This window comes from Mandrillus leucophaeus, unplaced genomic scaffold (assembly GCF_000951045.1).
Source record: "Mandrillus leucophaeus isolate KB7577 unplaced genomic scaffold, Mleu.le_1.0 Scaffold1672, whole genome shotgun sequence".
NCBI lineage: Eukaryota > Metazoa > Chordata > Mammalia > Primates > Cercopithecidae > Mandrillus > Mandrillus leucophaeus.
The window spans coordinates 3,951-30,887 of record NW_012101668.1 but is presented as its reverse complement, the minus strand read 5'-3'; the positions used below and the strand labels follow the sequence as shown (position 1 = coordinate 30,887).

The following is a 26,937-nucleotide window of genomic DNA, read 5'->3' as shown; positions in this document are numbered from 1 at the left end:
GTCTCGATCTCCTGACCTCGTGATCCGCCCACCTCGGCCTCCCAAAGTGCTGAGATTACAAGCGTGAGCCACCACACCTGGCCTGGAGTTTTAATATATATTTTATATTTTAAGGACCAGTGGAATATTCCTGCTTCACAGACCCACTCAGCATCTGACAGCAGGTCTAAAGGAGAACCCAGGGATTCTGGGACCCTCCAGGGCCAGGAGGCCAAGGCTGTGAAAAAGACAAGTCTCTTTGAGGAAGACGAAGAAGATGATCTGTTTGCCATTGCTAAGGACAGGTGAGATAGTCATCGTAAAGAATCCTTCACTCTGTGTCTGTGGTAACAAGAAGAGGAATTTGATGCACAAACTAGTTCCTTGGGTAATTGCTAATCACAGATCACACAGTCATTGCACCAATGAGAATGTCTTTGCTTTTCACTGGCACCATCTTTTCCCTCAGTACCCGGAAATGTTCGTCTTCGTGGATCCTTATCTGATTTCTTCCCCCATCATTTTTTTTTTTTTAACGTTAAAGTATTCTTTTTCTTTGTTTGTCAGGGATTTGAGTATAGTTTGGTATCTTTCGTTTGTGATTTTTCTCCAGGCTACTCTAAAATCTGTCAGGTTTGGTCAGGATTACTTAAAAGTTTGTTATTTGAGGCACATTGCGGTGGCTCACGCCTGTAATCCCAGCACTTTGGGAGGCCGAGGCAGGTGGATCAGGAGGTCAGGAGTTCAAGACCAGCCTGGCCAATATGGTGAAACCTGGTCTTTACTGAAAAAATATAAAAATTAACCGGGCTTGGTGGCACGTGCCTGTAGTCCCACCTGCTCAGGAGGCTGACGCAGAAGAATTGCTTGAACTCGGGAGGCGGAGGTTGCAGTGAGCCAAGATTGCACCACTGCACTCCAGCCTGGGCAACAGAACGAGACTCCATCTCAAAAAAAAAAAAGTTTGTTATTTGAATAGAAATCTGCTCAGCATTTAACACACCCTGTTAGGAGGAAGTTCCCTGCAGAGCTTTGCAGTATCCTATCAGGGGCTGATAATCCATAGCTGGCCACCTAGGTGCCTCTCCACGTTAATGCTGAAACTGAAGCTGGCAGAACATTCAGAGTGAGTGTGGGCTGTGAGTAACATGCTGCCAGATTAGCTTACAGTAATTACTTCCTGCAAATACTTTTTTTCCTTTTGAGAGCCTTACATGATTGCTTTGAAAGTCAACTGAATGTTATTAGCAGAAAGAAGTAACTGATTGGACATGTAAATCCTATGCTTTGGTGTGGTTGTCATTTGATAGATTCAGAAGTACCTCAGGTTTCTGTCTCCAAATACTGGGATCTTGTCAAACATTACCATTTCTGCATTAGGCCTCTGTAACTTGACACTCAGGTGCATCTTTGGCTTCTGATTTAGAATATAGGCTCTGGAAACTTGATATTAAATTCTGATTCTGCTGGTTCCTGTCTGAATCACCTTGGGCAAGTTACCTAACTTCCCTGTGCCTCAGTTTCCTCATTTGTTAAGCAAAAATTAAAATAGTACTTCTCTCATGGGTTTGTTGGGATAATGAGATGGAATCTAAATGTGAAATGGTTAGCACAATAGCTGGCACATTCTGAGCATTCAGGTGTTACCAGTTAGCACTGTAAGTGCAGGGAAATAGTACATTCCTTTATTTTTGTTGCTCTCTCCTGGGACATTCTTCTTCCTATGTTGCCTGGCCACCTTCTCCAAACCTTAGTGTAAGTCTTGTTTCTTAAGAAGTCTTCCCAGCCGGGCACAGTGGCTCACGCCTGTAATCCCAGCACTTGAGGAGGCTGAGGTGGGCGGATCACAAGGTCAGGAGTTGAAGACCAGCCTGACCAACATGGTGAAATCCCATCTCTACTAAAAATACAAAAATGAGCAGGGTGTGGTGGCACGCTCCTGTAATCCCAGCTACTTGGGAGACTGAGGCAGGAGAATCGCTTGAACCTGGAGGCAGAAGTTGCAGTGAGCTAAGATCTCGCCACTGCACTTCAGCCTGGGCAACAGAAGGAGACTCCATCTCAAAAAAAAAAAAAAAAGATTGCCTTCACTAACTTTAAACAGATGAGAAAGAGAAGAAATAGGGAGTCGAGGGCGGACGTGGCTCCACCTTCATACCCCCACACCCTCAGCTGAGCATTTTCTACACTGTATCGAGGTTAGCTTGCTCCCATGAGCACTCCCTACCCCTACCCCACACAAGGTCATAAATCTGGCAGTCTGAGTCCTATCTTGTTTGTGGGTCCTGGTTCCAGCCACACACCATACCTGGCTTTCAGGAATGTTTTCTCTGCTCCAGATATATCCTACCTCCTATTGTTCCTGAAGTTCTCTGTCAAGTTTTATGTATGGAAAATAATTCATACCTTCATCAGATCTCAAAAGAAGCTTTATACACACAAGAAGAAATTTGCTTGAGGATGTGGAGGAATTGGAACCCTCATACACTGCTGGTGGGAATGTAAAATGGTATAGTCACTTTGGAAAATGGTTTGACGTTGCCTCAAAATGTTAAACATAGGTCACCATATGACACAATAGTTTCATTGCTATGTATATACATAAGAGAAATGAAATCAGTTGTTCATGTAAAAACTTGTACATGAGTATTTATTGCAACCTTAGTCATAACAGCCAAAAGTGTAAACAACCCAAATGTCCATCAGCTGATGACTGGATAAAAAAATGTATAACCGTACAATGGACTATTCTTCAGCAATAAAAAAGAGTAAGGTAGTGAGGCATCCTAGAACATGAATGAACCTAGAAAATTTTGTTACTTGAAAGAAGCCGGTCACAGAAAACCACATATTGTATTGTTCCATTTATATGAAATGTATAAAATAGATACACCATAGAGACAGAAAGTAGATCAGTGGTTGTCAGGGCCTGTGGGGCTGGGGGAATGGAGAGTGATTGCTCATAGGCATGGCGTTTCTTTTTGGGCTCATGATAGTGTTGTGCACTTAGGTTGTAGTGATAGTTACACAACTCGATGAATATATTGAAAATACCACTGAAGTATGCACTTTTAAAGGGTGAATTTGGCCAGGTGCAATGGCTCATGCCTGTAATCCTGACTGATTGGGAGGCCAGATGGAAGGATCTCTTGAGGCCAGGTGTTTGAGACCAGCCTAGGCAACACAGAGCAACCTCACCTCTCCAAAAAAGTAGAACAATTAGCCAGGCATGGTGATGTGTGCCTGTAGTTGTAGCTATTTGAGAGGCTAAGGCAGGAGGATCACTTGAGTTCAGGAATTTGAGGCTGCAGTGAGATATGATTGTGCCGCTGCTCTCCAACCTGAGCAACAGAGTAAGACCCTGTCTTAAAAAGTAAAATAAATATTAAAAATAAATAAAAGGTGAATTTTATGGTATGTAAATTATGTCTCAATAACACTACTTAGAAAAAGAAATAGAAGCCAGGCCACAGGGTCATTTCCCAGTGCTGATCCCCGCCCTGTGATCTCTCTTGGCAACCGTCTTCCTGACAGTGCTGGAAATAGACATGTCCTCTCTGGTTCTTTTTGTGCTGTAGGAAGTGGCAGAGAATGTTCTGCTTAGGAAGGCTCAGGCATCATGTGCCTTGCAGAGGTAACAGCTGGTGCACCTGCACTGGATAGTAAGAGGAGAGGGGCAACCTGAGACGTGAGGGACAGAGGCTGGTGATTTGCTGGAGACAGATTTCGTCTATTTCAAAGGTCTTTCTTGTTTGCTTTCAACTGTGTAAGGTCAACTCATGGCTTTGGTGTTTGGGTGGTAGGTGGGTTCCTGTAGGTGCAGTCTAAAAGAAATATTGTTATGTTTGTTTTTTTCATCACACTTTTCCTTAATTTGACCTTTTGTTTGTTTGTGTAGCCAAAAGAAGACCCAGAGAGTGTCACTCCTCTTTGAAGACGATGTTGATAGCGGAGGGTCTCTGTTTGGCTCTCCTCCTACATCTGTTCCTCCTGCAACAACGGTATTCTTCATCTCTTTGTCCCAGGAAATGTCCTTGAGTTTATGCTGCATCAGTAGTGGTGCTTCCCCGAATCAGCTCTTCATGCCTAACCTTGGAGGCTGAGTCTTATGGAAGACCTTATTTGCCTAGTTTCAGAAAGAGATCTTCTGATTAATAGTATTCTACAGAAGAAGCACATGTGCAAAGCCATCATTCAGTGTCAGGTGTAGGAACAAGAAATTGGATCTTAGAAGAGTCTTGTCCCCATTGGCATGGAATTCTGCTAACATTAGACTAGGCTAGTTAAGGCAAAATCATTCCTTTTATGAGTGTGTGTCAAGTACTAACACTGGTTTATATTAGCTAATCAGTAAAAAGAAAGGAAATTCTCACATGTGCTACAAAATGCATGAACCTTGAGGCCATTATACTCCATCAGTGGAGAAATGGTCACACAGGTCCTAGTATAATTAGACTGTGGAATACTATATAGTGGTGAAAAAACCCAAGGTAGAGCTTATGGGATGAAAAACTACTGCAGGCCAGGAAAAAAAAAAAAAAAGAGGAAGAAGAAGAAGATGCATAAACACGTATAACATGGTGTCATTTAAATTAAAAAAAAAAAAAAAGACATATATGTGAATGCCTGGAAACCAGCTTGAAAGGATCGACAGCACATTGTTACTGGTGATTATACCCAGGGAAAGGTATGGAATGGGGGACTTTATACTCTCAATGCCTTTTTAAAGCCTTTTTAAAGAAGGCATTTGTGCATTACTGTGGAATTAGAAATAAACTCCAAACAAAAAATATCTAGGAGATGTGGAAGAAGACTCTTCGTGTTAAATGGAGTTGCACAGCTTATGCCAGAAGCTCTCAGCCCTGGACCAGCACGCTGCCCACCCTGGGCCCCAGGTTCCCTGCTGCTGCTTCTATGGGGCTCCTGAGCCTTTCCTTGGGTCTCGCCCTTTAAGGACATCCAGTGGCTGTACAGTTAAGAGTCAGGAGATCTGATTGGTTTTTCTTTGTAAATTATAAATAACCTACTCTGGAGGATAACTGAACTATAAATTAATGAATTTTGCAGCCTCTGGAGCTATAAAACTTCTTTCAACCTATTGGAAATTATGATTGTTAAATAAAACAAAAGGTCAAGACACACAGCTTAAGTAGCTGAATAGCCTGCACGTTTTTGATAATCATCTTAGGCAATAGTAAATAAAAGATATTTCCGTGTAAGTTAATTGTGACTTGGTTGTAAGCCTATGTTGACCAAAAGGTTAAACAACAGGCAGGAGAACTTAAAAAATGTAATGGGAGTGTTGTTCTGAGCCAAGCTTGAGAACTACTAGCCCAGTAAAGAGACTGCACAAACTGAGAATACAGCCTTTATACATTTCTGTTACACAGAAAATGGGAGAAGGGGGCAGTGAAGCAAAGGTGATGTTCTTAACAGTTCTGATTGGTGCTCAGTGACATTGTATATAAGATAAAATATGTGGTTAACTTATTTTACTCATTAGCCTTTTGCCCTAATGAGTACATAGGGGTCCCAGGGTCAGGAGAGGGATGGTTGATTTTGTGCTGCCTTTGTGCTTCATCTGATAGGCAGGTTGTAATCAGTACATGTCAGTGAGATATTTGACAGACTTTGGCCTTGCAGGCGAGGTTCAGCTTTCGTTCACAGGCCCGGTTTCTATTACCCATATGGCCAAGATGCAGCCATTTTAGACAATTGCTTTTTTTTTTCCCATCAGACTTTCCTTATTTTCTGACACCTATCAAGAAAGTAAATTTGGCCAAGCGTGGTGGCTCACACCTGTAATCCCAGCACTTTGGGAGGCCGAAGTGGGTGGATCACCTGAGGTCAGGAGTTTGGGACCAGCCTGGCCAACATGGTGAAACCCCATCTCTACTAAAAATACAAAAATTAGCCGGGCATGGTGATGCACACCTGTAATCCCAGCTACTAGGGAGGCTGAGGCAGGAGAATCTCTTGAACCCGAGAGACAGATTTTGCAGTGAGCTGAGATTGTGCCAGTGCACTCCAGCCTGGGCAACAGAGCAAGACTTCATCTCAAAAAAAAAAAAAAAGAAAAACAGAAAGTAAATTTCATGACAAGGATGAGTAGTGAGCTTGCCTTCAAGAAGATGAAAATTTGTACTTTGCGTAGCATTTTCTGTGGTTTAAGGACCTTAGTTGTATATGAAGGAAGAATATGATTTGCCATACTTAAGTCTCTTTTTGTCTCCCCTATCAACTAGTTGCATTGAAATATTTTTTTTTTTTTGAGACGGAGTCTCGCTCTGTCGCCCAGGCTGGCGTGCACTGGCGAGATCTCGGCTCACTGCAAGCTCCACCTCCCGGGTTCACGCCATTCTCCTGCCTCAGCCTCCCGAGTAGCTGGGACTGCAGACGCCCGCCACCACGCCCGGCTAATTTTTTGTATTTCTTTAGTAGAGATAGGGTTTCACCACGTTAGCCAAGATGGCCTCGATCTCCTGACTTCGTGATCTGCCCACCTCGTCCTCCCAAAGTGCTTGGATTACAGGCGTGAGCCGAGATCCAGTGAGCCGAGATCTTGCCAGTGCACGCCAACCTGAGTGACAGAGCAAGACTCTGTCTCAAAAAAAAAAAAAAAAAAAATTTTTCAATGCAACTAGTTGATAGGGGAGACAAAAAGAGACTTAAGTATGGCAAATCATATTCTTCCTTCATATACAACTAAGGTCCTTAAACCACAGAAAATGGTTTCAATGCGCCTGGCCTGCATTGAATTTTTATGTAGTTTTCAGTGAGTCCAGGATGTTCCACAAAAGCGTTTTCCTTTAATCACTTCACTGTTGCTTTATCTCTTCTGAAATTCTTCATGAGCTTCCAGTGTTCTTTTATGTCAAGTTCAATGGTTTTGTATTTTACTTATCTCTTCCTAACTAAAAATTCCCTTGCTCTCTTCTTTCTTCATTCATCACATTTTAAAATCATGATTAGCAATGTCCTTCCTTAGTTTCCCAAATCTGCCTTCCTAACTTGATTTAGGCATTGCCTCAAAGCACACTTCCTCATGTCATATGGTATGATTTGTATCTGTACTATACTATGATAGAGCTTTAGTTTTTTCTCAAGAACTTGTTGATAAGTCACTTGCCCCAAAGATGCCATGAATTCCAGGTAAGTCACAAACCTCAGTTTCCTAGTCCCCAAATCCCTGCCTCTCTGATAAGGAAGAGATGAGAAATGGGCTAAAGTGCTTGCAGGCTTGTATTGAACACTGAGTTGGTATAAAACGCCGGGACAGGCTGTGAAATTATAGTGTATAGTCCTTTCAGATGAACGGACAAACAGATGTGTGCTAGCTGTTATATAATTAGGAAGAAAGTCAAGGAAGAGTCACGTAGAGAGATAAATATGCTTATTCAACAAAGCAACTTGACACTTAAGAGAACAGAGACTATGGGTGACATCTGAGTGGGGGCCTTGCTTGAAGGATGAGGAGGATTTGCTTCTACAGACATCGAGGGCAGCGTGACATGGGAGTTTGAAAGTTTGCAGTGACTTTAAGGAACAGTAAAGAATGAGGAGATGCACATGAGTAGAAGGATAGAATGGGGTGTCTGCTAAGTGTCATTTGCTTCATGCAAGGAGTGCAGGTTTGGGTTGGGAGAGGACGTGATCCAGCAGGTGTCTTGTTTTAGCAAGACAACTCTGGGTGATGTCTTCTAGTTGAAATATAAGAGGAATGAGGCAGAGAGAGAGAGACTCATAATCGTCTGGTAGCAGAGGTAAGGATCTGAGTGAGGGAGGCATGGGGGTTGACAGACACGAGTAGACAGATACAGGTGATGCGATGGTGTGAAGTGCCCTATCCCCAAGTCCCAGGTGATGATGTTTGTTGCTTCTCCCTTTTGGTGCCACCTTCCCTATCCTGTCCTCTCTTCCTTCATCACATTTAGCTGAAACCCTAAGAGGATGGTTTGGGCTTGTTCTGTATATGGCCATGCTGGTCAGACACACTTTTTTATTGTTGTGGATGTCATGTACTCTTCTTTTGGTAGAAAAAAGAGACTGTCTCTAAAGCACCACCTTTGCTGTTCAGCGACGAAGAAGAGAAGGAGGCACCACTTGGAGTAAAGCCTGTGGATAAGAAGGTTGAGAGTGCCAAGGAGTCGTTAGAATTTGGGAGAACTGATGTGGCTGAGTCAGAAAAGGTGGACTTTTTTCTCTTGTATACTTGAATGCATTTGTCTCTCGTATGTTGTTTTAAACACACAAAACCCCTTAAGTTTTTTGACCACAGAAAATAAATGGCTCATTTGTAGACAGATTAGAAAACACAGACAAGCAGTCTGTCCCCACAGTGCAGGAAGTCTCTGCAGGGCCTTTCCTCCCGGCCGTTCTCCAAGACACGTGCGCACTGTGGTGTGCCTGCTCATGTCTCTATGGTTACTGTCATGTCATGGCATCTTTGCTTTCTAACTTGTTCTCTTCTGTGCAGTGTTCCTGTTACCCTTGGTCCTCTTTTGGTCCCCAGCTGTACTTGAATTTAAATGTCAGTTTTAAGGAGATCTTAGTTTAGCATCCTTTTACTTTTAGATGATATTGGCAAGGAATTACAGAGTAGAGCGAAATGTCTACTCTTTCTAAAACACTAGCTTTCATGTCCTGGACTGTCTGCCGTCTCTTGCAGGAGGCCCGTGGGTAGTGCTGTTGACCACGCCTGGGCATTCAGCCTTGTGGTTGCCTTCAGCCTCTATATGCCTTTCCTCTTTCTCTTAACTTTTCTTATACACTGTGTCCAGCTGCTTACGTCTAAAATCTCCCAGGGCCTGTGTGAAGAGCGTTGCATTTGCATTTACTGCTGAAGCTCCTTGGAGCTACAGTGATACAAGCATTTCATTTGTACCTGTATTCCTGTGTGACATTCTCTTCCCAGTGGCTGTGTGTGGACCCCTGTCCTATTCCAGTCCCAGTCTACACTTGACTCTGACTGGTTGCTATACTGCCCTCTCCCTCACTGAGTGTAAGCCCCTTGCGGACTAGGCCCGGTTTGTTTTGCTCACCATTATATCTGTAGTACTTGGCATATTACCTTGCACACAGTAGGCACTACGTTATAAATTATGTATTTCTTTAAAGAAGCATTTTTTTAATAGTTTGAGTACTCTGAAATCAGGATGTACCTCAATCAATGGTATCTTACCTGAAATGTGCTACTTGTTGAATGAATAAATGCTGCATTTTAGAATTATTTGAGAGATTCTTCTTCAATTGTCTATACAGTATAAGCCTTCTACAATTTGAGGGTCGGATTTTCCCGATTAGATTTCCCCTTGGGGCTTATGTGTTAGTTAAATGCTGCGAATTCATGGTCCACTCCCAATGATTTGCACTTGTGTTATCTTTGTCACTTAGAAGTTCTTCCTAGTTCATGATCAACCAGTGTGCATCAGGATCATAGCTGTCCTATCACTGGGTAGGAGAGAGGGACCCATGGTCTTAAACTGCTTGGAAAAATTATCTTTGGCTATGAATGATTGTACAAGACCGTCTCTTGGAGCAGCTAATCAAGAGTTGGGAGCAGATGTGATTCACTGTGCCCTGAGTCATGCAAATGTGGCAGTTACTGAATTAATGAGGAGCTTGGCATGCTCCATGATAGGATTTATATTTCCAGGTGTTACTTATTTTTTCCCCCCTATTATTTTCCTTTTCAGGAAGGACTTTTGACTAGATCTGCTCAGGAAGCAGTCAAGCGTTCTGATTTATTTTCTTCATCATCCCCATTGGACAAAGGAACCAAGGCTAGAACCAAAACTGTTCTTAGCTTGTTTGATGAGGAAGAGGATAAAATGGAAGATCAAAACACTATCCAGGCTCCCCAGAAAGAAGTAGGAAAGGTAAGCAAAAAGCAATAGCAGTTCAAGTCTCTAGATGAGATAAAAGATTCTCATCTCATGGCGGTTGTTCTGTCATTTGAGTTTCTGAAGGAATCTTAACCTTCATTGTAGCGTGTTAATGATTCTCTGCAGTAATTAGATATTTGGGAATCTTAATCAGGAACTCTTACCTCAGGTAGCAGTGTTAGGATAGGGGATTAGAATATCACCCACCTCTTCCGGGATTTACAGACCTTGTTGTTCCTTCTAGCAAAGCTTTGCCCCTTGGCCAGTTGTGGGATGTAAGCAACAGGAAAGGGAAGTTAGGCTGGAGCTGTACAGTTAAGTATTTCTAACATGCAGTTTAAGAAAGAGTGTTGTAGATGAACCTTTCATACTGATTAGGTGTCAGCAAACTTTTTCTATAAAGGACCATATAATGACTATTTTAGCTTTTGCAGGCTATTTGGGCTCTTTCATAACTGCCTAGCTCTGCCATTGGCAGCATGAAAACGGCCCTAGGAAGCATGAAGATGGATGGGCATGCCTGTGTTCCAATAAGTTTTATTAATAAAAATAGGTGATGGTCAGCCGGGCATGGTGGCTCATATCTGTAATCCCAGCACTTTAGGAGGCCGAGGCGGGTGGATGACAAGGTCAAGAGATCGAGACCATCCTGGCCAACATAATGAAACCCTGTTTCTACTAAAAACACAAAAAATAGTTTGGCATGGTGACACGTGCCTGTAATCCCAGCTACTCGGGAGGCTGAGGCAGGAGAATTGCTTAAACCAGGAAGTTGGAGGTTGTAGTGAGCCGAGATCGCACCACTGCACTCCAGCCTAGTGACATAATGAGACTCCATCTCAAAAAAAAAAAAACAGGTGATGGTCATTCTGTAAGGTTAAGTATGACTGTGATATTAAAACTAGACAGAGACATCACCAGAAAGCTACAGATACCCTTTACAAATGTAGAGGCCAAAATCTTCAACAAAAAATACTACTAAACCCAGTTTAGCAAAATAGAAAAAGGATTGCACATTATGAGAAGTGAGATTTATTCCTGGAATGCAAGGTTTGTTGAACATCTAAAATCAATTGATATAATACACTGTATCAATAAAATACAGAATTAAAAGGCACATGATCATCTCAACAGATGCAGAAAAAGCATTTAATAAAATCCAAACCTTTTCATGATAAAGCACTCAATTAGTTAGGCATAGGAGGGAGCTTAATGGACTTGATAAAGGACATCTACGAAATCCCACAGCTGACATCACACTTAATGGTGAAAGACTGCGTGTGTTTCAACCCTAAGATCATGAACAACACAACGATGTCCACCCTTGGTAATTCTAATCAATCTTGTACTGGGGATTCTAAGCAGGGCATGTAGGTGAGAAAATGAAATAAAAGGCATTCAGATTGGAAAGGAAAAAGTGAAGTGAAACAAACTGTTTGCAGATGGCATGATCTTTTATATAGAAAGTCTTAAGGAATCTACAAAAACATCCATTGGAAATAATTATATTCATTAAGATTGAAGGATGTAGTAAGATCAATATGTGAAAATCAGTTGTTCTGTAAACTAGTAATGAACAGTTACTAGCTTATGAAAGTTACTACTAGTGACTTTCCTTTTTTTTTTCTTTTCTTTTTATGACAGAGTTTCACTCTTGTCCCCCAGGCTGGATTGCAATGGCACAATCTCGGCTCACTGCAACCTTTGCCTCCTGGGTTCAAGCGATTCTCCTGCCTCAGCCTCTCGAGTAGCTGGGATTATAGGCACCCACCACCATGTCCAGCTAATTTTTGTATTTTTTGTAGAGATGGGATTTCACCATGTTGGCCAGGCTGATCTCGAACTCCTGACCTCAGGTGATCCACCTGCCTCAGCCTCCCGAAGTGCTGGGATTACAGGCATGAGCCACCACACCCGGTTTACTAGTAGTAACTTTCATGAGCAATTACTAGCTTGTGAATGAAATTAAGAAATCAGTTTCTTTTCTAGTAATACCAAGAAGAGTAAAATACTTAGGAGTAGATTTAGCAAAAGAAGTACAAGACTTGTAAACTAAAATCTACAAAACATTGAAAGAAATTAAAAACCTAAAATAGATGGAAAGACATCTCGTGTTTATGGACCAGAAACCTTAATATTCGTAACGTGGCAATACTTCCTTCCCAGATTGATTTATTGTAATCTCTATCAAAATTCCAGCTTGCTTTTTGCAGAAATGGACAAGCTGATCCTAGAATTTTTACGGAAGTGTAAGAGACCAAGAATAGCCAACAGTCTTGGGAGAACAAAGTTAGAAGACTCACACTTCCTGATTTTGAAACTTACTTTAAGACAGGGTGGTATTGGCATAAGGTTAAAATGTGTAGATCCGTGAAGTAGAATTGAGAGTCTAGAAATAAACCCTCACATTTACAGTCAGTTGCTTAAGGTGCCAAGATATTTCAGTGGGAAGAGAATAGTCTTCAGCAGATGTGCCAGGATGCTGATTATCTACATGCAAAGGAATGAAGTTGGACCCATTAATAAACAAACTCAGATCCAATGTAAGATCCAAATGTAAAAACTAAAACTGTACAACTCCAAGAATCTAGAGAGTATGTGAATAAATTATCATGACCTTGGATTAGGCAAAGCCTTCTTAGATAAGACACCAAAAGCACAAGTGACAAAAATAGCTACCTTGGACTTTATTTAAATGAAAAACATTGTGCTTCAAAGGGCACCATCTGGAAAGTCAAACGACCACCCACAAAATGGGAGAAAAGATTTGCAAATCATGTATTTGATAAAGGACTTAGATCCAGAATATGTAAAAGACTTATAAGTCAATATTAAAAAGACAAATAGCCCAGATGAAAGAAGGGATAGGGCAGAAAGGATAGGCCAGGCATTGTGGCTCGTGTCTGTAATCCCAGCACTTTGGGAGACCAGGGCAGGAGGATGGCTTTAGGCCGGGAGTTCACGACCAGCCTGGGCAACATAGCGAGATCCTGTCTCTACAAAAAATTTTAAAAATTAGCCAGGACTGGTTGTGTGCTCCTATAGTTCTATCTCCTTGGGAAGTTAGGGCAGAAGAGTCCTTGGAGCCCAGGAATTCAAGGCTGCAGTGGGCTGTGATCACATCACTGTACTCTAGCCTGAAAAAAAATAGATAGGACAGACACCTGAATAGAGATTTTACTAAAGAAGATAGACAAATGGCCAAAAAGCATACGGAAGGATGCTCAGTGTCAGGGAAGCCAAAACCACAGTGACATACCGCTTCATACCCGAGAAGAGGACCGTAATAAACAAAAAAGGGAAGTAACGAGTGTTGGTAAGAATGTGGAGAAATGGAAATTCTCCTTACTGCTGCAAATGTGGAACAGTACAACCACTTTGGAAAACAGTTTGCAGTTCTTCAAATTCTTGTAACATAGAGCTACCACACAATCCAGGAATTTTATTCCTGGGTACATACCCAAGAGAAATAAAAACATATGTTCACACAAAACTTGAATGTGATTGTTCCCAGCAGTGTTATTCATAATAGCCTTAAGATGGAAACAATGGCTAAACATAATATAGTATATCCATACAATGGAATATTATTTGGTAATAAAAAAGGCAAAGTACTGATACATGCTGCCACATGGATGAATCTTGAAAACTTTCTAAATAAAATAAACCAGTCATGAAGGACCACATATTATATGATTCCATTTATATGAAATGTTCAGAATAGGCATATCGAAGAAGACAGAAAGTAGATTAGTAGGTACTGGGGGCTGGGAGTGGCAGTGAGCAGGAATGGATAATTACTGCTAATGGTTTGGGGTTTCTTTTGGAGGTAATGAGAATGTTCTAAACTTAGATTGTGGCAGTGGTTACACAAATCTGAATATACCAAAAAATCATTACATTGTATACTGTAAATGGGTAGATTTTATGTTAGATGAATTTAATCTCATTGGTGATGTTATGCAAACGAGTTTGGCAGGTCATAGATTGCCAATCCTTTTTATAGATCTAACTGAAGAAATAGTCTATGTTTATTTCTACAAAAAATGTTTTATGAATTTTTTTGTTATTCTAATACTATAAGCCTATTTATAAATGAGAGCTGCACACAGTGAATATGATTAATTCGATATATATTCTCCCAGTCTCTTACTGTGTATGGTTTTGTAATGTTTGTCCATGGTTGTGAAATGTTTAACCTTACTTGCTCTGTTAAACTCATTTTTATGTATGACAATAATAATTATTGCTAATGTGATTTATTTTGTTAGAAGTAAGTTTTTGGTTAGTTGGTTTTTTTGGTTTGTTTGTTTGTTTGAGATGGAGTCCTACTGTGTTGCCCAGGCTGGAGTGCAATGGCGTGATCTTGGCTCACTGCAGCCTCTGCCTCCCAGGTTCAAGGATTCTCCTGCCTCAGCCTCCCGAGTAGCTGGGACTACAGGCACGCGCCACCATGCCTGGCTAATCTTTGTATTTTTAGTAGAGATGGGGTTTCACCATGTTGGCCAGGTTGGTCTCAAACTCCTGGCCTCTGGTAATCCGCCCCCCTCGGCCTCCCAAAGTGCTGGGATTACAGGCATGAGCTACCACACCTGGCCTTTTTGTTAAGTTTTAATCTGTGGCTGTGATACTAAAGAAATAGGGATAAAGAATGTCAGGTCTAGAGCATTATATTATCAAACCAATAATGTTGATGGTAACTTTTAAATGTTAGATATGTAGTAAACAAAAAGGGACTCACTTGGAGTCTGAAAGTAGGGCAGAAGTGATGGATGGGCATGGGAAGGCTTGTGGTCGCACCTGTGCCAGGTCTTTGGTCTGCAGTGCTTATAGGTGAGGAATACATACTTGACCACTCTGTGTAGTTTGTGCGTGAGTCAGCTGCTGTCTCTTCTTCCCTTTGGGAATGAGATGGAGAGAATTCATTCAGTTGTGTGTTTCTTATCATCAAAATGTTTCTCATTATGGAACTAACAGATTGCTTTGTGTGTATATATATATAATTTTGTATTTATAAATATATTCTCTGCTATTTTTGGAAGCGCCATAGTATTCCATTTTGTTAATGTTTCATGCCCCTACTGAGTGGCTTTTAGGCTGTGGCCAGCCTTTTGCTAATATAATACAGCTGCAGAGGACATCTTTGTTGTGTCTATCTTTACATGTGTAACTTCCTTGAGATAAGTTCTTACAGCTCTAATCACACGTGACCTTCCTTCCTATTCCCAGGGCCGCGATCCTGATACCCGCCCCAAGAGCACAGGTGTCTTCCAGGATGAAGAGCTCCTTTTCAGCCACAAGCTCCAAAAGGACAATGACCCAGATGTTGACCTTTTCGCTGGCACCAAAAAACCCAAGGTCAGTTCCAAATGGTTCCCCACATTATGGCTTTGTTATTATATTGGGTACCGTCTCAGCAGCTCACCTAGTTCTCTTTGTAAATTGTTTTGCTTTTGGATATTGAACTTGAGTCTTGTTTATTCTAGCTGTTAGAGCCAAGTGTTGGGAGCCTGTTCGGGGATGATGAAGTTGATGATCTTTTCAGCTCTGCCAAGTCCCAGCCTTTGGTACCAGCCTTTTGTTCTCAATACCAGGTTGTGTGGGAAAGATTCCAGGAAAGGAAACTAACGTCCAGTTAGGTGATTAAGGAAAATCCTAGGATAGTCGTGGTACTTCCTACTAAATGAATGGCAAATAACATGCGGAGGGGGGCGTGTGTGGAGGATGCAGTGCTTAGTTTCTGTTGTTCCCCATCTTAGGTTCCCTATACTAACATTAAAACATTAACAATCCAGGCTGTCTAACTGTACTATACATCTGTGTGTTGTTTAAATGGTTGATTGAAAGACCATTGCATACACTGGGGTGACTAAATATTCATGCCTTTCAGGTGCAAAGCTTTCAGTCTGAGTTTTAGCCTTCCTATGTCATTTTCTCCCCCAGCCCCAATAGGTTTTTGTAAGTACTCTGTTTTCTTTTTATCATAGAGAGAACTCCTGTGACAGCCGCAGTCTTCAGAATGCTATTTCTGAAATGCTACCTTTGAGTTGGTTCAGCCCTCATTTGAGAAAGTATTTTTAAGACTCAGAAGCCAGGATTGTTTTTTGCATTATGATTTTTCCTTACATTTTCTAAGATATTTGATGGATTTTGATATTTTTTTTTCTTTTGAAGGTACAAGAGAAAAAGAGAGTAGTGAAAAAAGACCACTCTGTTGACTCTTTCAAAAACCAGAAACATCCTGAATCCATTCAAGGTAGTAAAGAAAAAGGCCTATGGAAGCCGGAAACACCTCAGGTTAGAAATGCTCTTTAAGGATTTTCAACTCTTGTTTGCATCCCAGTACAGAGAAATTCCATCATGCAGACCCACAGTTATTCAGACTTGTCTGCATTAAGGAGGAAATAGCAACCAGGGTTACCGCTTTGTCTTCACTGCACTCCCCGCGAGTCATCTCCCCTCTCCTCGCTCCACACCTCAGGGTGTCACAAATCTGTATTTTAATAGTTAGTGTTTTTTGATGCCATGCCAGATTTGACTCTAAAGTGAAGTTAAGGTAGGATGAAGAATCTTCTTCCCACTAAAGCATTTATTTCCCCCTCTGGATTTCCTTGGAATGGAATTAAAATAGAAATAAATATAAATTACATCTGATTTCTTGGCTGCTCTCAGTGTTGCCTCTTCCGAGGTCATTGCTGTTGGGCCCTACTCTGCAGCAGTCTTCTCAGAACGCTGTGGAGCTCCTCCTGGGAACAGACCAGGACTGGAGAGCAAGTGCCAGTTCCATGTGCAGGTGTCCCAGGGTGTCTCACTGAAGCCTTAGTGTCCTGAGCTGTAAACCTGAGGCTCTTGGACCAGCACGTCACCACTGACCCTTCCTGGGGCTCAGATCTTTTGCTTTTAGGACCAGTGCATTAGGCTATGGGTGCATTTCTGTGTGCTCCTTGAAATTTGTATTTGATAACCAACATGGTAATTTTGCCTGCTGGTTAGTTTTAGGTGCTCTGATAAACTGTGATTCTTGGGAATCTTACTCATCCTGTGTTCCTTGACTCTATATCTGATCTGAGAGTTTTCCACTTATGTGACAGAGGAGGAGGCATACATGAAGTAGTGCTAGTGAAACGACAGACCCCAGGAGAGATTTGAATGCCTTTCCCATTAAAGAGCTGCAGAAAGTGACAGTTCTGCTCCATCACAGATTTATTTACAGGCATAAGAAACACTTGTCTTTCTGTTTCCCCAATGGATTTTTAACTGGATGTAATTTCACACAGGAATCATCAGGTCTCGCTCCATTTAAAACCAAAGAACCATCCACTCGGATCGGGAAAATACAAGTAATTAAAACACTGGAATCTTCATTGCCTGCCCTGTGGCATCTATAAACTTTTTTGGGTTTCCTACTTTTGTCAGCTGCTGCCAAGCATCTTCTCATCTCTTCCCCCGCCTCCCCTCCCCCGCACCTAGTTGTCTCTTGTGTGCTGCGTCTTTAACATCTATTCTTTGAGCCCTGTGGTGGGCATAGGTGTAAGACCCTCTGTTTTAATTCTGAGACTAGATGAGGCGATTTTCCTACGTTTCTCTTCTCCTCTCGTATTATACATTATGTGCACCGAGTCTCGTCATGTGTCAGAGTAAAGATAATAGACTGCTGTGTTGAAGAACAAATACAGAGTTTCATTTTTCTTCTTTAGGCAAATTTAGCGATCAACCCCGCGGCCTTGCTGCCCACAGCGGCTCCCCAGATCTCTGAAGTAAAGCCTGTTTTGCCAGAATTGGCTTTTCCTTCATCTGAACACAAAAGGAGCCACGGTCTGGAAAGTGTGCCTGTTCTTCCCAGGAGTGGGGAGGCCGGTGTGAGTTTTGATCTTCCAGCTCAGGCAGACACCTTACACAGTGCAAACAAGGTGATGAAACCATCTTTGCTTCCTTGCTGTCTTCTTTTAACCGGAATATGCGTCTGCTTCTTTCTAGTTTATCGATTGCATACACAGCAGTCTTTGACTCTCCTTTTGAATGGGGTGCCTCATCCTTCCTTCAGCCGCTCCCTCCATTCTCCCCACCCCCTCTCATCCTGCACCTGCTTTTCCATGGCCTGTATTTGATACATTTGCATTCTGCTCAGTAGCCACAGTAATGTCTCACCACTTTGGCTGGTGTCTGACACCTGCAGGTTTCCAGCACTGCCACCTGGGGGTCTTCTAACCACAGAGCAAATCATGCCCTTCCTGCTGATGCTTCCTTACTGCTCCGAGGAGAGCATTCAGGCTCCTAGGTTTGGTATGAAACCCTTTTACAATCGGTGCCAGCCCATGTATGCAGCTTCCTCACCAGTCACTGCACACTTTCCAGCCTGACTTCAGGCATACCAAGTGCCACTCCCTGAACACACATGGTCTGTTCTGCTGCTTCCCAAGGCTTCTGCTGCCTCCTCACCAGGAATGCTCCTCTCCATCCACACCTGTGCTTCCACATCCCCACTTCTGTCACTGTGCCCTGCACTCCCCGCACAAGTTCCCACAGCAGCGACGCTGTTTCATGGGATCTCCTCAATGAACTGTGAACTCTTTGACGTTTTCCTTTCATTTTAGTTGGGTTTCTTGTTTCTATCCAATCTCCCTTCTCTGGAAAGCCTTAATTGATCTCCAAGTAAGCGACAGGACACAGAATGACCTAACCCTGGCAAATAGACTCATTTCAAATGTTTCCAAACCTGTTTCGTTGTGCAAAACAGCCTTCCTTTTATGACAGTTTTCGTTGGCTTTTTTTTTATTAGGTTTAAATTGGCAACTAAAATTGTGACATTCCCCTGAAGTTGGCAACACAATCATACTTTGCCCAAAGTAGGTTGTAGCTTCTCAAAATTCTACTTGATTGTATATTTTGGAAAATATCATAAACACTGCATCATTGCTACTAAGTGATTTGTGTTTTGAGATTATATTAAAAGTTCTGATTTCTAAACCGTATTTCTTATGTGGAATACTTAACATTTGAATTTAATGTTTATTGACTTGAAGAAAACAGCACCTTAGATTACCTCTCTTTATTGTCTTGTATTTCTCCCTGCTCCTGGAGCCAGAATTTAGACTAGCCCCCTAACAAAGGTTAGTACCAGAATTCCCCGATTCTGTCTTGTTTGGAAAGATACCCACGTTTCTATTGAAGGCAGAGTAGGGGCCAAGGGAGGGGTTGTGAGACACAGAGAGTCAACATGCCTACTTTCCAGGTTTCCAGCAACAGATGAAGCTTTTTGTGTCAAACTGAACTGAAACTGCCCTGAAAATATTTAAAAATGGAGAACTCTAAAGGATTAAGAATGACTTAGTCTTGGAGTACTAGGAGCTATTAAACACCTTCCTTGGAAATCATTAAGAAATAACCTCTTCTGTGTTCTTCGATAATATCTTCATTGAAGTAAACCAGATAACCTTACAGTATTTTGAATCACTGATTCTTTGCCATGGTAGCTTTGAACACTTTATTTTATCATTAGATCAATGTGTGCTTTTTTGCCATTGCAGAGCCGTGTCAAGATGAGAGGGAAGCGTAGACCACAGACCCGTGCAGCTAGGCGGCTGGCTGCCCAGGAGTCCAGCGAGGCTCAGGACATAAGTGTCCCCAGAGGACCCATTGCACAGTGGGCTGATGGTGCCATTTCCGCAAATGGCCATCGGCCACAGCTCAGAGCAGCCAGTGGAGAAGACAGCACTGAGGAGGCCCTGGCAGCTGCTGCTGCACCTTGGGAAGGTGTTCCTGTGCCTGGAATGGACAGAAGCCCCTTTGCAAAGTCCAGAGGGGAGGCTGACCTTTTTGATTCTGGGGACATCTTTTCCACGGGCACTGGATCTCAGTCCACGGAGAGAACAAAACCCAAGGCAAAGATAGCAGAGAATTCTGCCAACCTGCCAGTGGGTGGTAAAGCAAAAAGCCCCGTGTTTCCTGCTCTAGGCGAGGCCAGCAGTGATGATGATCTCTTTCAGTCTGCGAAACCAAAACCAGCAAAGAAAACAAATCCCTTTCCTCTCCTGGAAGATGAGGATGACCTCTTTACAGATCAGAAAGTCAAGAAAAATGAAACAAAATCCAGTAGTCAGCAGGATGTCATATCAACACCACAAGATATTTTTGAGGTAATAAGACTTAACACGTTTTTGTGTCTAAGTTAAGGAGGGTATCTGATTGGCTTATTTAAGCCATGGATTATGTTTAACTTGTTGCATGCATACCCCATAGCCATCTGCTTAGTAATTATAATTAGGCTCTTTTATTAATAAGTCTAACATTGTTTCAGAAGTGGCTTTTTGTTTTGTTTCATGTAGAATGTATTTCTTGGCTGGCCACAATCATTGATGCAGGTCTTGGTTTGTCTAGTTTTTACAGTTTTTTAATTTTTATAGAATATTGTAATCAGCTTCCTGGGCATGCCACTCGGTGACATGCATATAGCTCCACCAGTCCAGCTTGAGAGTTTAACCTGTGGTTCTGGGGACATTGACCCTGGCTGGAGCTGACAGTTTAGTGCAGGCAATAAGACTTTCAGTGGCATTTGCTCAGCAGATGTTTATTGAGCACCTGGGGCCTGCAGGTACGAGGTGAGCTCAGAGAAGTGCTAGGCTCCTCAGAGCTCTCTGGGAAGATAATGAGATACAAACAGGGCAATGGAAAATTAAAATGTTTTCAAATAGTACTAAGTGTCATGAAGAAAATAACCTGGGGCAGAGTGGTTGGTAGGGGTAGGAGGTGCTTCTTTAGGCAGGACTGGTAGAGAAGGTGTCACTGCAATGCCGGCATTTGAGCCGGGGTGAGATGGGTGGGCCAAGCTGTGCAGACATCTGGGTTAGTACATCCCAGGCAGAGGGGGCAGTCTCAAGGCTGTTCCACAACACCCTGGCCATTTGCATTTCCATAGCTTGTTGAAATGTTTGAGTTTAAAAAGAAAAATTGATTTAACATTGTATGTATTTTTGACTTAACAAGGATGATATATTTGCTACGGAAGCAATTAAACCCTCTCAGAAAACCAGAGAGAAGGAGAAAACATTGGAATCCAATTTATTTGATGATAACATTGATATCTTTGCTGACTTAACTGTAAAACCAAAAGAAAAGTCCAAAAAGAAAGTGGAAGCCAAGTCTATATTTGATGATGATATGGGTAAGTTTGGTTTTCTACGTCTGACCTAGAGAATCCTTAACTTTCCGTCACTTGGTATTTTTCCTGCTACCTTTTCTTGGCCCTTTTCTGGAAAATGCACCCCAGCAGGTTCACTTCAGTGTAATCCTGAGTTAGGCTGAAGATAGGTAAGAGATGGACTAATTATTTTAGTGAAGTAACTCTTTCCTATGTTGGTCATCAAAGAATTTGAAGGCACCCAGAGTTTGACGTTTAAGTATAATTTAACTTTGATCTCAGTGCACCTCACCAATCGTCTGTGGCACACCCTGATGTTATGAAAGGAGGTTTGATCAGAAATGACCTCACATGCTGAAGTAGGCTGAGGGGACTGCCTTGGGTGTGATGTGGTTGGTTGAGTCAGAGCTCCAGATGGAGAGGGAGTGTCCATGGTTCTGTGCAAGAAGAGAGCAAGACTAGACCTGGGGGTAGGCTCTACCTCAGGCGTTGCATCTCACTGAGGTCTTTGGTGTTTGGGAACAAGATCGTCTTCTTTATGTGGCACAACTTCTGCTTTGTTGGTAAACAAGGCAAATGTGCGAGAACCCTAAATATTGGACTTTTGATCAATCCCGCGTTGGTAGAGAGCACATGGGCTGAGGCCACATACACATTTCCTACACCCCCAATCAATCTAGACCTTGAGGCTAACTGGGAGACAGCTGGTGCTGGAGAGTCACACTGGCTCTGTGCCTCGAGCAAGCACATGGAGGGCAGAATAACTCATTCATTATTTTAAATACACAAAAGTCATACATGCTTATTGTAATAGATTCATGCAATTCAGAAAATGTACAAAGTGAATAACCCCTGGAGGTAATAGTAACAGTTCAATGTGTATCCGTTCAGACACAGTGATATTAATACATGTTTGTGGACACATCAATATATAACCACCTTTTAAAAAAGAATGTATTTATAAATATATATAAGAATATATTTTTAAAAGAAAGAATATATTTCTGAAAAGTAAGAATGTATTTCTGCTCTTTCAGTCACTTCATGTCTTTTCATGTCAGTACATAGAGATCTCCTTCCTTGTTTTCAGTGGTGTGCACGATTTCTTTGTATTTAGCCATTAGCCTGTTGACTGAGATCCTGATTGTTTCTGTTTTCTTTATTACAAATAATGCTGTGGTCTTTACCATTTGTGTACACCTAACTTTATGTATATATGCTAAAATCATGGTTGGATAAAACCCTAGCAGTAACATTACTGGGTATGTACCATAATTAGGTAAGACAAGCTTTTGAGTCAGTGAAACATTAAACGAATGCAGCGACAGAGGCTTACGGTCTTACACGAGATGCCTCAAATCAGTGCATTTATTCCGAAAGAAAACAGGTGGGTCCTATGTTGGATTTCCCTTTGCATATTTTTATTGCTCTTTTAAAACCCGGTGTGAAAAGAATGTCTAAATAAGTCCGTTGTCCCTGATGGTAGGGGCGTGGTCTGGTTTGGAGATCAAGTTACCCTTCCCTTTTGTCTGTCCTGCACACGCACATACAGACGCTTTTGTTGCTGAAGAAATTGTGCTCCAAGAGAAACCTGTGTGTGATCATAAAACTTAATGAGTAACAAACACAGGACCAGAATCTAAGAGGCTTGAGTTCTAGATTAGTGTTTTGGGGTACTCTATACTGTTACCACAGCTGGGTCTTTGGTGGTTTGCTTGCATGTGTTTTAAAAGTACCTTTCCCCACCCCTCTTCAGCAACTGTTTTTCTTTTTTCTTTCTAAAGATGACATCTTCTCCTCTGGTATCCAGGCTAAGACAACCAAACCAAAAAGTCGATCTGCACAAGCCGCACCTGAACCAAGATCGGAACACGAGGTGTCCAACATCTTTGATGATCCCCTGAATGCCTTTGGAGGCCAGTAGAGCATACAGGGTATCCACGTTATCCTGCAGCTACACTGTTGAGTTAGTGATGATGTTGTATATGCTTATGGTCTTAACTGGGTTACAAAAAGCAAGTATTAGAAGAGCTAGCTCATCTTTTACCCAATGTACTTAGTATTTTTCTGCACTGGTTTAATCATGCTTAATACTACAAAACAAAAATAAGCATTTCACAGTGGTTGGTTTGTTTTGTTTTTAAACCATAGTTTGATTTAGTTAGCCTTGCTGGGGCCATAATATGCTTCAGGATGTGTAAAAGAAGCAATCTCTTTGTGGCTTTCATGGGTAGTCAGGGAATCTCAGAGATAGCAAATGCCACATGACCAGGAGTCTTTGTTATATGGATGGGAACCCTAACTTAGGGCCTGGGCAGGTGAAAGAGAAAGAAGGTGAGAGATTATACTTCATGAGTCTTAGCAATATGGGAGCAGGTTTTCACTGAATTCTGAAGGTGCCTCTGCATGTCCTCCAAGGCAGGGTTTGGCAAACTATGGCCCCCCCACTGTCGTATTTTGTTAATAAAATTTTATTGGAACACAACCACATTCATTTATTTACTTACTGTCTATTGCTGCTCTCACCCCACCTCCAATGTAAGAGTTGAGTAATTGTAACAGAGACTAGATGGCTCACAGAGCCTCAGATGTTTTCTGTCTGTCCCTTTATGTAAACAGTTTGCTGACCGTTGCTCTAAGGCATCCTTTTCCATCCTTGTCTTGTGGAAGCAGCAGAATGAACCTAGGTAATAGCGGGGGGAAGTGCTGAGGATGGAAATGTCAGCCTTTAGAGCAGCACTGCCCCATTGAACTCTGCAGGAATGAAAATGTTCTTTATCTGCATCAACAAAGGCAGTGGCCACCAGCCACCTGGATGGCTGACCCCATTCTAGTCTGTGTTTTTTGGTGCTCTGTCTTCTTGCTGCTGAGTATGCAGCCTGTCGCCACGGCACAGTCTTGTAGGCCACCCAGGTTGGTCTCAGCGATCCTGGAGCTACTAACTTCTTCCTTGGACACTATAAGATTGGAAGGGGAATTACTCATACCCAGAGTCAAAGATTTTCTACAGCTCCCACAGGTCAACCATTTGACCAAGTCTGCTATGAGTGATGTGATGACAGATGAGGGCACTTGCTAGTTACCCACTCCTTTCCCCTCTTCATTTTATGCATCTTCCTTCTGTCCTTAGGTTGAGATCTCCGAGTCGCTGTTGTCAGGCAGACTGCTGTCCTCCAGATTCAGGCCCGTGGGCGTGAGGAGCCTTGGTTGGTCTTGGAGGAGCAAGGGCTGCGCAGGTGACTCGGTGGCCTCAAGTGTGTAGGTACCTGGATGGTGCGAGGAGATGCTGGCTCTGAAATATTTCCTAATCCCGCTTGCAGATCAACTGCCGACTAGCGTTTAGGCTACAGACATATTAGATGGTTGATATGATTCTGTAGCTTGCCTTTAGAACTTTAGGGATGTTTTCACATATCAGTAAATTAAGGTCTGTGTCAACATTTTTTTTTTTTTTTTTTTGGGAGATGGAGTCTCGCTCTGTCACCCAGGCCAGAATGCAGTGGTGCAATCTCGGCTCACTGCAACCTCCGCCTCCTGGGTTCACGCCATTCTCCTGCCTCAGCCTCCCATCTGCCCGCCTCAGCCTCCCAAAGTGCTGGGATTACAGGTGTGAGCCATTGCACCCGGCCTATGTCAACATTTTTAATGGCAGCTTCACATTCTGGATATCATTATGTTTGGGAAAATGTTACAAAGGTAACTGCTCTTCTGTAGCTAAGCTTTTTTAGAGCAGAGGATGGAGCAAATTCTGAGTTACTGAAACTACATATTCAGCGCTATTGCCTTGTTTACCGTTAACTTCCATTTCATCTTTGGAGTTGTGTTTTTAGAACTTTTTCAGAAGAGATGAGAGAAATAGAGAAATGCTTTGGGAATTGATTCAGAAATCTTTTTGGTGTCATTACTCTTAATAGCTAGATATATTTTTTAATCGTAAAAAATTCTGGAAATACTTTTTTCTCTACCTGCTCCTTTTTTTTTTTTTTTTTTTGAGACAGGGTCTGGTTGTGCTGCCCAAGCTAGGGTGTGGTGGCACAATCATAGCTTGCTGCACCTTCAAACTCCAGGGCTCCAGTGATCCTCCCACCTTAGCCTCCTGAATAGCGGGGACTACAGGTGTGTGCCATCATGCCCAGCTAATTTTTTTAAAAAGGTTTTTGTAGAGACAAGGGTCTCGCTGTGTTGCCCAGGCTGGTCTCAACCTTCTTGCCTCAAGTGATTCTCCCACCTTGGCCTCCTGAATTGCTGGGATTATGGGCATGAGCCACCTTGGCCAGCTTCTTTCTTTTTTTTTCGTTTCGTCTTCCCCTTCTATTTTCTTTCTTTTTTTTCTTTCTTTTAGCTGTTCTTGCATCATTTTCCATCCCATCTTGAAGTCTTCATTGCCCCCTCATTTTCCAACATCATGAGTCCCACAGCATGCTCAGCTAAGCATGACCACACACCGTTTCAAGAAGCCATTCATGGACGCAGCTTTTAGTACTGGCTAGGTCTTTGGCCTGCTGCAGCTTCCATTTGCTCCTCAGCTACCCTCTAGGCATCCAGTCTGGCTTAACCAGATTTCATGGCCTCATTTTGTCCTCTGCTACAGTGATTTCTACTCCTGAGGAGAAGCATAACTATCTTCTAGAGGGAAACATTTTCGCTTTGGGTTATCAACCTTGGTTCTTTTGGGATATTGGAAATTACCCCATTGAATGGACCCAGACTTACGGTGGAAGTTCCAGCACAATTAATGCTGAACGGGTTTGTTCTTTTTCTTCTGGCTTATAGTTGCGTTATCCATTCTCATTACAGATGAAGAACTTCCAAATCTGTTTGTTACTTTCTACCCTCCCCCAGCCTGTTATTTTCAGGGTCACACTATGGAAGAACACTGTGGTGAAGGAAACACTCTGAATTCCTTGGGCAGGCGTAGTCACTCATGTCTTTATTTCTGTCTTGTTCATTTTGCAGTCCTGACACCTGACTTCTGTTGCTAGAGCTGCAACTATGTAGGTAGAAGTACTGTTGGCTTCGGGGATACACACACTGGCAACTCCATAGTATACACTCTTATTTGATGTAGCATAAGTATGTTTTTAAGAATTCATGTTATCCAAAATTATAAAAGCAGTTCTTTGAATGAGTGAAAGAAAGAGGGTTAAGGTTAACTCCATACGAAGTCATATATAAGCAATGCAGCTTTTCAATTTAGTTTTTATTTAAGAGCAATGACCCTTTACCACTATCACCGGCAGTATTACTAGCCTGGCACCTTGTATTACTCTATTCCTCATGGTTTTGAAATATGGTGCAACAACACTCAAAAGAGCTGTGCTACAAGAAACAATTTTCCTTTCTGTAATGCTGTCCCTTTTAGGATCACTAGAAGTCTGTACAATGCAATTCAGATTCCCAAATTCATTGTCTTTCCTATTAGTGTTATCAAAACTCATAGCAGATTCCTGTATGTGCATGTATGTTGTGAGTTGGATAAACGTTGGTGGACTTCATTTGGAGTGAATCAGAACGGGATTCCTGTGAGAAGCCAACATCCCTCTAAACAAACTTTTGGAGCATGACATGGCTTGGGTGTTTTCCCCCCTCCAAATCTCATGTTGAAATGTGACCCCCAGTGTTGGAGGTGGGCCTAGTGGGAGGTGTTTGGATCATGGGGGTGGATCCTTGTGAATGTCTTGGTGCTGTCCTTGTGGTAATGAATGAGTTCTCACTCTGAGTTCACGTGAGATCTGGTTTCAAAGAACCTGGGGGCCGGCTGTGGTGGCTTATGCCTGTAATCTCAGCACTTTTGGAGGCCAAGAGTGGCGGATTACGAGGTCAAGAGATGGAGACCATCCTGGCCAACATCTTGAAACCCCGTCTCTACTAAAAATACAAAAATTTGCCAGGTGTGGTGGCATGCATCTGTAGTCCCAGCTACTCAGGAGGCGGAGG

At 42.3% G+C, this 26,937-nt stretch overlaps 1 protein-coding gene across 1 annotated transcript in view; it reads left to right on the top strand.

The window, feature by feature from the left end:
• Positions 1-23,490, top strand: part of LOC105537024 (WASH complex subunit FAM21A) — a 67,934-nt gene extending 44,444 nt beyond the window's left edge. The window contains exons 17-28 of the mRNA XM_011976506.1: positions 115-284; positions 3,878-3,980; positions 8,016-8,168; positions 9,675-9,857; positions 15,093-15,221; positions 15,350-15,430; positions 16,038-16,160; positions 17,141-17,203; positions 17,561-17,773; positions 19,391-19,999; positions 20,847-21,024; positions 22,785-23,490. Of these exons, the coding sequence (XP_011831896.1) occupies positions 115-284; positions 3,878-3,980; positions 8,016-8,168; positions 9,675-9,857; positions 15,093-15,221; positions 15,350-15,430; positions 16,038-16,160; positions 17,141-17,203; positions 17,561-17,773; positions 19,391-19,999; positions 20,847-21,024; positions 22,785-22,924 (2,145 nt within the window). The 3' untranslated portion in view covers positions 22,925-23,490. The remainder of the gene's footprint in view (positions 1-114; positions 285-3,877; positions 3,981-8,015; positions 8,169-9,674; positions 9,858-15,092; positions 15,222-15,349; positions 15,431-16,037; positions 16,161-17,140; positions 17,204-17,560; positions 17,774-19,390; positions 20,000-20,846; positions 21,025-22,784) is intronic.
• Positions 23,491-26,937: the final 3,447 nt, after the last annotated feature.